Raw genomic sequence first — 12,106 nt, forward strand, 5'->3', positions numbered from 1 at the left:
GGGGGGAGGCCATGGTACTGTTGAGGGGAACACACGGTCACTGCAGCAACTGAAAAAACACTCTAATTCCTTTGTTGAAACAAACCCAGAAAAACAGGCGAACAATGTAAACAAAATAAAATAGAAATCTCTCTCTCGTGCCACGGTGCGCGCTGCTCTGTTGCTCACGCTGTGCTCGGGGGCAGCCCTTTCTTCAGAAGGGATGTGAGATAGCTGCCCAGCTCTTCGTCCTAGAGAGAATAGAGAGAAAGAGGAAGAAAGCAATCTGCTACTTGACTTTCCCATTTGTGGCAGTAAATTTGATTCTGGTACCTAGAGACTGAAGTAATTCCCAGCAAAATCTAATGTTAGCAGGGTTCAAAAGGGGAAGCTAATCCAGCTCACACAAATGCATTTCAAAATATCAGTGTAAAACTCCCACTTCTCAAAGTAGGTGTCTGAACTCGAGGTGTCTCTTTTGAGGAAAATAACTTTTTCTCTAAAGCAAAGAACCATTGAATTTTTTTCTTTTTTTTTTTTTTCTGCTTTGCCCTCAAGAAGGCATTTCCTTGCTGTAAAGAAAGCAGTTCAGTATACTTTTGAAAGGAAAAAACCATCATGGCTGTCTAATCTTACCAATATTTTGTGTTGGCTAGCTTGCTGCTTGTTTGAATTTTTACACCTAACAAATGCGATCTAAAACACCTCCACGCTGCCTGGCAGCAGTGATACACTTGAGAGGTTAGAAGCTGGATACTACAGCGTCCTCAAAACACACACATAATTGTAATTAACTGTATTAAGTGTAATTACTCCACATCAGTTGCTCAGTGGTCTCAGAGAAAACTTGACTCAGCAGAGCTTCTGTAAAATGGTTTGTACTCAACCTGAAATGGTACAGAAATGGCAGCGACTCCCCTCGTCATCTTCCAGTCAAACTCCTTCAAAACCAGAGCGATGAAAACTCACCCCCGGTAGGACGGTCCTGGGCCGCCAGGAGTTTGATCAGTGGTTTGGGAAGTCTGTCCAGTATTCCTACCTGGTAGGTCCAGGATACGAGCAAGACTTTGGTGCCTTGATCCTCCGAGTGTGCCGTGGCTTGGATGAGGATGGACTCGACCGTTATAGAACCATCTGGGAGATGCTGCACTGAATAATCTTTCAGGACCCTGGAAAGAGAGAAGATACAGGATTTGTGTTGGATGGGACGTGGGGACAAGCTGAAGGTGGGTCAGGCCCTGTATCTGGGAGCCCCAACCCCACTGTTACTACTTTTGGCTGTGTCTGAGCCAGCACCCACTGCCCAGGGAAGGGAGAAAGGGGCCGATCTTGGTGCTTGTGTTAATCATGTAGGATTTCTTTCTGGGTTTCACGATAGCTGTAGCTCCAGTCTGAACCCTACTCATCCCATCTCAGCACAGAACTACTCACAGAATCCACCTGTGGAATAAAACAGCTTTAGAGATTCAGCTGCTGCAGCTTCTGAATTGCTCTGAGGCCTCCTGGGCCTCTGCTTGATGGTCTCGCTCCTGTACTCACAACTAAAACTGTCATAATAACAACTGTGCGACAACTAGCAGCTGCTGGCACAGCAGCAAAGCAACAGAAGGAAGGTTTCAGGTGGACACTCAAGCCTGGCAAAGACCAGAGCTTGTTTGCTACCACAGCACAACCCCTGCTCTGGTGATGGTGGTTAAATCTGGAGCCGTTGTGCCTCTGGGCTGCCTCTAAACTCTGTGGGGCTGGACTGGAAGGCTGGAAAGGAGGAAGCACTTGTGCTGCCTCTGCTGAGAACGAGCTCAAGTCCATCCCACGGGGGGCAGAACCACAGCCAGGGAGGAGCAGACGGACCCTTTGAGGTGGTTATAGACACGAAGCACCGTCTCGTGTTCCTTCCGCGGGTCCTGGATGTGAACGCGGCAGGTGAAACGCAGCTGGTGCTCTGCAAGGCCCAGCTCCTTCAGCGCCTGCTCGGGCGAGACCAGGCGGAAGCTCTGCAGAAGAAAAGTACAAAGCCATTATAAACCATTTCTGAAGTTGCATTCCTCCTCGTGGTCGGCTGCACACGGGTACGTGTCCATCCCTGCAGAACTCCAGCAGGTAAGATTGTTCCTTTTCACCTCTGGACGCTTCAGTTACTCCTGCAAGCAGCAACAGCCAGGGATGGGCAGTGAACGTAGGGGCAGGACTGAGGCAAAACATCCACCTAAATCATAACAATTCTTTACTGCCCCAAATTGAAGTTGTTCTCTGCACGGAAGTTGGTTTAACCTCTTTATCAGGGGAATGAGAACTCCTCCCTTGACACCTTTCCCTCCTTGTCCAACAGACCAAGGTTCTGCCACCAGGCTGCTGGTTTTGATTTTTACAGGCACAGCGAAGCAGAAACCCCGTGGATCCACAGGCTGAAAACCAGAGTCTCCTCAGAACGGCTGCAGCTGCCCACAGCAGGTTGCAGGGGGCCAGGGCAAACAACAGCCTTGAACAGAACCACCTCTTCAAATTTATCCATTCCCTGCGACCTCAGCCTTGGGCATTCATGAGACAGACTAGGAAAAATTCCACGCCCACACCACCCTGCTCACGAACACAAGCTATAAACTCTGAAGTTGTGGGACTAGTGGAGACTGTCAGTCAAGACAACTGACAAGCTACAGAGTTTGTCTTACAGATAAATCTTCCCAGATACAGCGTTACTGGGCTCCTTCCAAGAAACCAGGATGCTTCTCTTCGGTTTAGTTCCTGTTCACCCAGAACTCATGTATGACTGACGACACCCCTTGTACAGAGGACACAAGACAAACATTAAGAACTTTTTTACTTACATTATCCTTCATAATTAACGTGCCGTGCATTAGCTTTGGCTTCTTGACATCTGGTGCGAGACCTAAACCAAGGCCAAGGGAAGAGAAAAATTAATGAGGGTATGCTTGCTTCTCACACAAGGCAACTGCTATAGGACTTCATAAATTGCATTTCTGAGTCCCTGCTGGGGTTCAGAGACGGATTTTAAATCTCTGTTCTGCCCATTAAAGCGCATGGTGCTTAACCCACCATCAGAACTCTAGACGTGTAAGAAACCATGCTTGGGAATACAGAACGACTGCCTCTCTTCCCATATCGCTTCCTGATTTAAGAGGTTTTAGGTTTAAAACTGGTTTTATAGAAGCAATTCCAGTTTGCAGACCTAGCTAGTAAAAGCATACGTGGATTTTGTTTCCATAGTGAATGGGCAACGAGTAGCAAAGCAGCGAGTGTGTGTGTGTATGTTTTTAAACGTGACTGAACACACGTTGACAGGAAGACGTCTCAGCCACTTAAGGCTGATAAAACCTGTCCCTTTCCGGGAAGCACAGCTGGAAGTCACCGTTTCCACCTCCTACAAGTCCTGTACCGCAAGCGGCAGGGCCCAACAGCTGGAATTTCTGGGTGAAAGGCTGTCACCTATGGCGGTTTCTCTCTTGAGGAGGCCCAGGGAGATGTCCACGGGGATGCTGGGGTTGGTGAATATCGTGGTGGTCTCTCCGTTTGCAGGCATGTAACAGCTGACATCTGCAACAACAACCACGGTCAGGAGCAGCGAGAGAGGGTTAAACAGCAACTGCTGAACTAACAGCAGGGCTTTGGCAGAGCCCGCAAAGCACAACTGCTGCTGGGAGGGGAGGGGACAACCTCACCAGAGCCACCACAGCCCCAGCGGGCAGCACCTGGCTGGCCTTAACTCCGTGTGAGGGGGAAAACGGTGAGATGGCAACAAAACTGTCCCCACTCTTATAAACTACTGCAAAGAAATCTGCAGACAGTAAGTGGCCAGTCTCTCTCCTCTCATCCTTTAAGAGTCAGCTGTTTCCAAAGAATTAATTATTTTTTTGGCTGGAGCTCATTCCCCTGAACTGAAGTTGCTAAGTTATAATTTCAGATGTACCTCACCTGCCTTAACTTCTTCTAGGAGTCTGAAGAAATATAAATTCAGTAAGTGCTGAATTACAACAATACAAACATAACAAACCCAACTTTTACTTCAAGCCCAAACAGGGATTAAAATTAAATAGGCTAAACATGTTGAGTTACAGAGAGTAGTCTCTTGAGGGTGACCAGTCCTGTAAATTTGGCCATGCCTAACTCTGTGCCGAGGTCCCACAGAATAAGTAGGTGACCTTTAATACCCTCCCTCCACTGCCATTCCCCCTCAGCACCAGCACGATACGTACGAAATTCCTGTTCTATTTTCTGCTTCAGAAACTCCATTTTTTTTGCTTCCCCGTGGACCAGGAGAACATTTCGTGGCTCAGCCTGGCGAATGAGCTGCATTATGCCCTTGGCATCCGCGTGGGCGCTGAAGGACATGTACTCCACCTGCATCTTCACTTCCAGCTGGGGAGGAGCAGAAAGCACAGGCTTTGTGACTCAGGGAATGCTTTGGCCACGCGCAGACAAGAGCCAAACTGCCCTGTGTTTAGTTTTCCAGAAGCAGCACAACCCCTCTGCTGGAAAATGAGGCTGCGGGGAGCCACTTATCCACAGAGACTGAACACGATGCTGTACAGAAACTAACTCGCACGATCAAACTGCCAACTGCAGAGCACAATACTCATCACACATTTGCCAAAACGCCACATCAATACTTTGCTGGTATCAGTTTTTTAATATCCCTGTCTGATATGATAAAAATGGTAAAAATGCATCATTTTTACCTATCTAACAGGGTCTAGTTATTAAACATTATAAATATACCCCAACAAAGTCTTACAGCAGAAAAAGACACACCATTGCTAACACAAAGGGGGAAAAGAAACCTCACCTAGTCCCACTCCAAAGAAAACATGACTTGGGTATTTTCAATGTTGTACGTGGCACATTCCCATTAGAAGTACGTGGTGTCTAACTACCAGCTAAAATTCTGAAGAACTTCTCCCAAATGAGCCTACTTGAAAATAAAACTTACTATTTGTCTCCCTTCCATTTCCAGCTTGCGCTGCCCGCTCAGAATCTTATGGCCTACAGTCCCCTGCACACAGTAGCCGGGCATGATGACCTGAGGAGGAAACCAGAAAAATGTCTGTGGCATAGCTGCTGTTAACAGAAAAACAGCCCCAAAGTCACACTGCTGCTGTAAGCGGGTGTTCTCCCCATCTTACATCTGACCATCCCTCATGGGGGGTTTGTCCCGCAGCTTGGGGACACCCACAAAAATGAAATGAGAAAGCAGACTGCCGAACCGTACACGCCACTGACAAGAATTAATGCCGGTTACAAGTGTCTTTGAAGCAGCTTCACATTAACGAAAGCACTTCTGAAAAGAAAAATCTCTGGCGGGACCCCTGTCACGTTAACGCAAAGCATCACTCAAGGAAACAGAATTTCTTACCATATTCTTTTCATTCCCTGCCCATTTCCTGAAGATCTGAAGGGACTGTCCTGCATGAAGCATACCAGGGGTTGCAAACACAACCTAGAATTCAAAGATGTGCCAAGAATCACCACAAAATACAGATTTTTTTTTTTCCTCATTACTTGCTTATAATATATAAACACCCTAAAGCCGTGGAGGGCATCCACTAATACACATTACTGCACACTTACCACCCCAAAGCTCCAACAGGGATTTTGGCTATTTTTTAATTTTCCCACCTTGTCTAAATTTTCACATAAACAGAACTACCGCTGTAGGAGATTTTTGTGAGCATCCAGTGTGTCTGATAAAAACTCTGAGCTCTTTATTAACGGCACTATCGTGCTCAAGATTCAGCTGCTGCCCAATAAACCAGTTGGAAATAAAATCAACAAGAGATTGTGCCACAAAGGATCTGTCTCAGACAAGTCAGAAGTAAATACTGTAAAAATTGTGATTTCAATCAGGTCTAGATGTAGGGATTATATGAACGTGCAGTCACTTCTTTTCATTTTCTCTGTGCATTCTACCTTTACTGATACAAAGACAGAAAGATCTCTAATAGTTACACAGATAAAAGCATTCAGAGGACCCGGCCACAAAAGGGTTTTAGATGGGCAGCTGATGTTAGAGGGGCGTAGGGCTCTCAGCTTTCACAGACTGCCTCTGTGCCTCAGCCAGGAACAGAGCGGCACAAAACCAGCCCCTGACACTCTGCCTCTGCTCTATTTGCATGGTGCTGATGCCCACCTACCATAGGCCCTGGGTTGTCTGCAAAGGCCCGATCGAACGCTTTGATGTGTTTGAATTCAAACATGTTCCTCTGCACAAAGGTTTTCCGAATTTTCTGATTAGTCCAGGTGATGAAGAGCTTGTAATAATGATTGGCCTTCTCGGTCAGTCCCGTGGAAAAGTAAATTGGAGCCTTCAGATTCATTCTTTCCCTGTAGAAAGCAGCGTTGCAGAGGCCAAATTAGGATCCTGGTTATCCACGCTGAAAGCTCACAAACCTACGGAGTAGTCTCCAAAGATTTTTTTGTGCATACCCCACTCTGTGAGTTATTCTGTCAGTGTAACAACGACGGCACATCGCTGCTCATTCACGTACTACAAAGTACATTTTAGCCCAATTCTCCTCCTCACCCACTACAGACAACTTCCTGCCATCACAAATAGCAATCGTTTTGCTATGGGACATAATTAAAAGCAGTATCATTTGGTATTATCAAAAATGTTTTCACACAACGTTTATATTGAAGTTAACACTTCTTCTTCCCTCCTCCCCCTCACATGAACAGTTTTACAACGTGACAAAGATGCAGTCAGGTTTTTTAGTGGACAGTTATCCTGAGTGTTTTGGGGAAGGAGTGGAGAATGACTCTGGATAAATGGTTAGTTTAGCGCTTGGAGTCATTAACAATGCATAATATAGGGAAATAATTAACTATGGAGCTGCCAGCACGGCTGACATACGGAGGAATATTAATGAGAAAACTTGTACTAAACAGACAGGAAAGAATCACAGAAACCTGCCAGGACCACAACCCGAGGACGAAAAGGAGGTGGCACATGCACAGGAGACGGCACTCACCAGAAGGTTTCCAGTAAAATGCAAAGTTCCTGGGCACGTCCAAGGGCAAAAACTGGGATGAGAACCTGCAATTGAGATAGAATTTACAGCATGGGAAACCCAAACAGCATGTACACGGCACTGCAGCACGATCACTGCTGAACGAGCCCCTCGGTTCCCTCTCACTGATATTCTTGTGCTGGTCTGGGAGGTGTGCTGCAGTTCTGGGGTGGATGGCTCAGATCTCTACAAGCATCCCCGCGGCTGAGCCCTCAGTCTGCACATGCTGAGGGGGGTCTCCAGCAGGCCGCGGTGCTTGTGAATATCTTCACTTCTGTTCTCTCCCGGGTAATACAAAAACAAGCTGCTGAGAGCAGCAATTCTGGCATTATTTGTGGAAATGGGCCCTAAGATGAGCGTTTCTGGCCTTGCTGGGGCAATTAAGACCTTCATCCCCTCCTAAATTAAGGTGACACTGGAGGAAAAAACACCCAGCTCTTCTGATTTTCAATGTTTTCTTCAGTCGGGTGCCGTCACGTGGCAGCAAAGAGAACACTGCTACTCCTTTGGGTTCCAGATTCAGCGGAAAGCCATCACCTGCTGCTTAACAGCACTGTTTGGCAAACCACACCCAATACCAAGAGACTCACCCTCTTTTCCAGAAGCGAGCCAACATTTTAGCCCTGCTAAGACAAGACCAGCAAATCAAATACGGGGCTTGAGGTCCCAGGTGACAAACTGCTGTGACTTTTAACCGAAATGTAGTTCAAGTTCTGCACGTGCAATCAACAGCCAGGCTAACGTTCCCTTTAATCAAGCTAAATGAACTAATTCCTAGGAACCTATGACCAGATCCTTCGCTATGGCCGAATCAATAAAACTTTCCTGTGTTCCATGTTTCTGCTTTTAATTCCATTTTCTGTGGGATTAAAATGTCTCTTTTTATAATGTCTCTTCCTAGATGTGCTCTAACTGTGGTGGTAATGGAAAAGAGAATCTCCAAAAAAAAGTTTTGTATTAGCAAAGACAGGGGCTAAGCTCTAAGAAACAGAAAAGACTGAAACTCTAAATCCTGTCCTCACCTGGCACCATTTAAGTGTTTAATACTGTGGCTTTTAAAGTACAGATGGAGCAACATAAAAATGCCTTTGGTTTCATGTAGTGGCGATACATGGGTGCCCAATTTATTAACAGTTACACAGCACTACAGAGCCCCAAAAGAGGGAAAAACCACATCACTTAGATTATCAAAACACCGTACCTTCCCTCCTCTTTCTACAGTCTCATGAACTTTCTTCAAGAAGTCTCTTTCTCTGCAGCGTTTGGAATCTCTGATAGTTGTTGCATAGGTGGATTCAGTTATTAATAAATCTGGACGACACTTATCAATCCAGGCAGCACTGAAACAAAATGAATTTTAAAAGACCTCAATCAAGAGATGGTATCTGGCATTTCTGATCTGCAGGTCTCAAAAGATGGGAGGAGAATGTCACTGTCTCCACTTGCAGGCAGGACAGCAGGTACCCAGATGTCCATCAGCTTGCTCAAAGTCCCCTAGGAGTCCTGTGGCAGCAGCAGGAGCCCTGCCTTTGCAGGCCCTGCTTTCTTCAAATTAATCCAGCTCAGGATAGAGACTACAGATTTTGAAATGCATTAAAAGATTATTCTAAGCAGCACAAACATTATTTATCTCTCGTATATGCCAGTAAAACTAAAATGAACATTAAAAGTTTGTAACTACATTTAGAAGATACCACGACAATAAAACATTTCAAACATCTAAATCTGATTATTACGTAGCCTTAGGAACAGATTAACATGAGTATAGAGAAGAAGATTACACTAACATCTATCTGGAAGAATCAGTGTAAATCTGTTCATTCTCATAATTCAAAATTGCATTTATCTTTCCAGCAAAGACATCGTCTAATGTTCCAGCTTCCTAACAAAGAATCAGTGCTGATAAGCCCCTAGAATTAACAGAAGCTGTGGTAAAATTTTCCTGTCAGAAATACAGACAGTTCATAGAAAACTCAGCTTCCTACTCACCCTAAATGTCTGTCTGGTGTCATGTTATAATCGCCCTAACAGAAGAGGAGAAATCTGTTAATATTCTCACAGTAACAGGACGGGCTGTTAAAAGGAGCTGCAGGTAGCTATAAATATTGTTGTCCATACTCACAGTGTACACAACGGACTCACATCCAACCTTAATCTGGAACATGGCTGCACCCAGCACGTGGCCGGCGTAGTACGCCTTGATCTCCAGCTCCTCGTCCACCTGCACCAACGGGCAAACACCAGAGTTTCAAAATTTTAGTTTCAAAACCTAAAATTGCTCTGCCTTCTACATCCACCACCCAGTTGGTCCGATCCAGGAGTATGGAGAAATGATCATTTACCTGAACTGTCTGGTGAAGGTGCACAGCAACCACTTTCTTCATACAGTCTTTGATCATTTGGGAAGTGAAGAAGTTAGTTTCCCCTTTCTTATCTACAGTTATTTTCCTGTAGTCCTCCAGGAGGATGGGACAGATGGCCTTGGTAGGGTGCGTCATGTAAATGGGCCCATCGTAACCCACCATTTCACTGAAATAGGGCAAAGCTCCACAATGGTCCAGATGGAAGTGGCTGCAAGAAGACACAAAGGATAAAGGAGATGCTGCACAGGAAATTTAGCTCGCCTGGCTCTCAGATCTTCCTTCAGATCTTTAAAGCACTGCGTGACGTCGAGGAAACTAGCCAAAATATGAACGGTGAACTTCCAACACCCTTGGGTTGTAGGGCCAGCATACAAAGCTTTCCCATCTCCCACCTGAGTTCTGACAAGGACGGAGCTTCCTCACCTGATGATCACACAGTCTAGAAAGTCAGTCAGCCTTCCGTTCTGAGTGATGTAGGAGAAGTCAGGAAAGCGTCTCTGCAAAGACAGGAGAAAACAGGTGACCCGTGGCGAAACAAAGGCAGTTATTACTACAGTACCAACCACCAAGGATGCAAATGACCTGGAAATGCTGTAATCCACCTCCAGGCAGAAGTGCAGTAAGGCAGCAGAGGCACTAGTGTCAGCAGTAAGGGCTGCAGGCAACACCATCAGCATTTATGTGCAGAAAGAGTCAAAAGGGATGGGAGGGCTGCCGGAGGGCAGGTGGGGAAAGCAAACTTGCAAATAAATAAACTGCAGACAAGTTTATCTTCAAAGTAAAACAGGTGACCAATGTGTTTTAGCTTACCCCAGGCATTAAAGCAGAAAGTCTCCCAACTTTTCTGTAATGGCACACTTGCTCTGTGTCTCACTAACTCCTCTCTTACAGGGTATTTTTGCCATTATTCCTTTCCTACTAGTATCAGGTGACCAAACATCAGGACTATTTCCTGGTTTTCCCTCTAAAGCATGGGACATGCGTGGTACAGATCCCATAAGCAATCAACTGCCCCAAACCCAAATACAGAAAGACCAAACCCACCAGGAATGGCGCACTCACACCTTGCTTAATATTTTTTCAGAGTCCATAGCCCAGGGAAAGGATGGCTGGATGGTGGCACTTCACACACCAGGAATATCTGAGGGGACGCACCTCTTGCACAGGAGGATTTTGAAGGGGCAACAGTAGTTCGTTCTCTGCCATAACCCAGCTCCAGCAGTGGCTGATCCCACGCCCAGTAACACACACCTAGCTAGCACCACCCTACGCCACGTAAGATGGGTCAGGCAGCGTTCAGATAAAAGGGAACAGAGTGGAACAATGACCCAGGAGCCCTGCTGGGAAAGGCCTTACACCTGGAAAGCATCTCTACACCACACTCAGGCTTCTCCACCATACTCACGTCGTCATTGTAGCCCATGTGCATCCCACAGTCGAGCATCACGTTTTTGCCAGCAATAGACACGAGGATACAGCTGCGCCCCACATCCTGGCCAGCTCCTGGGACCCAAGTCAAAGAAAGACAAGTAAGATATCTCTGGGAATATTTACAATCACTTCAGAAGAGAAGCATTTAAAGGTCTGTACAAACTTCCTAGCCCTTTTCTGATGCAGGAAGACTGCCTCCTTTCTTCAAGCAAGCAGATCTGCTGGGGGTATTCAAGTGTGAACTGACTCACCCCATTCCCTCAGCTTCTGAGAGGCCCCTGCAGCTGCAGCACTGCAGCCAAACCCCTAAGCAGTTCAGGTACAGGGCACTTTGTTCTCTGCCTGCTACTGTATGATCGCAGCTACAGTTTCAAGTAAGAGCAAAATAATCTCTTATCTGGAAAGGATCAGCACGGAACTCAAAGTTCCCAGGGCTCTGCACCTCCCCAGATAATCTGCCTCACAGCAGACCTCCATTACACTCCAGTTAAGTCCATACCCAGACAGAAAACTATCCCCCGGGATAAAGCAGTTCTCCTGCTCAGCACATACTCTGCCCTCTCAGTACATAAATGCATCTCAACTCTTAAAAAAAAAAAAAAAGAAAAAAGAAAAAAAAAAGAAAAATTTGCTTCCCGTGGATCTTTAGCACTTATGTGAATATCTATACTGCACATACAACACCTTTACCAGAATGTATTAATGAATCCTGTAATCAAAATAGTCTTATCAGACTGTTCAATTCTTACATGCTTGAAAGACAAAAGGACAATGACATACTGACAAGAATTAACCTTAAGGTGCTGCACAACTCGAACACATGCTGCAGTACAGCACCACGACTTTTTTTGTGGCACGGAAAGGCACACGTCTCCAGCAGCCTGAGACATGTTACTTCAAATTCTAAATTCCGAAGTTTTCCAGTGTTTTTATTTCAGGACCATTTCAGATTGGACTTACCCAAGGGAGTGACTTTTATCTCAGGCATTTTAACAAACTCTAAAACTCAAACTGCATAGCACATTATTTCAGAAACAGTCTAACGAGGGCCACAAGAAGATTTAGCCGTTTTTACAGCTGCCATTTCAATTATTTTCCAGTTTCAGGGAGAAGACTTAAGCAGCGGCCCAACTTCTCCCTAGAGGGAAAACAGAAAACACAAATCAGACCAACACGCGGACGGTTCACAGCTGGGATTCGGGCCTGCCTGGCTTCCACCACCGCCCCGCGGCCCAGGGAACGCGGAGCAGCCTGCGGCCGGGACGCAAACGGGAACGGCGGGAAAGGGAAGCGCTCCTGCTCCGCAGCGGG

The 12,106-nt window shown here is 46.1% G+C and overlaps 1 protein-coding gene across 1 annotated transcript; it reads right to left on the reverse strand.

Moving 5' to 3' along the window:
* Positions 1–55: 55 nt before the first annotated feature.
* Positions 56–11,933, reverse strand: INTS11 (integrator complex subunit 11). Its single transcript, XM_026862580.1, has 17 exons — positions 11,756–11,933; positions 10,770–10,867; positions 9,788–9,861; positions 9,344–9,572; positions 9,124–9,222; positions 8,991–9,025; positions 8,203–8,341; positions 6,963–7,027; positions 6,126–6,315; positions 5,348–5,431; positions 4,925–5,014; positions 4,191–4,353; positions 3,424–3,531; positions 2,805–2,866; positions 1,831–1,973; positions 1,019–1,148; positions 56–230 (listed from the first exon to the last, which is right to left on the reverse strand). The coding sequence occupies exons 1-17, from the start codon at positions 11,781–11,783 to the stop codon at positions 165–167; spliced, it is 1,803 nt and encodes a 600-aa protein (XP_026718381.1). The 5' UTR covers positions 11,784–11,933; the 3' UTR covers positions 56–164.
* Positions 11,934–12,106: the final 173 nt, after the last annotated feature.

This window comes from Athene cunicularia (genome assembly GCF_003259725.1).
Source record: "Athene cunicularia isolate RWA chromosome 21 unlocalized genomic scaffold, athCun1 chr21_part1, whole genome shotgun sequence".
NCBI classification, from domain to species: domain Eukaryota; kingdom Metazoa; phylum Chordata; class Aves; order Strigiformes; family Strigidae; genus Athene; species Athene cunicularia.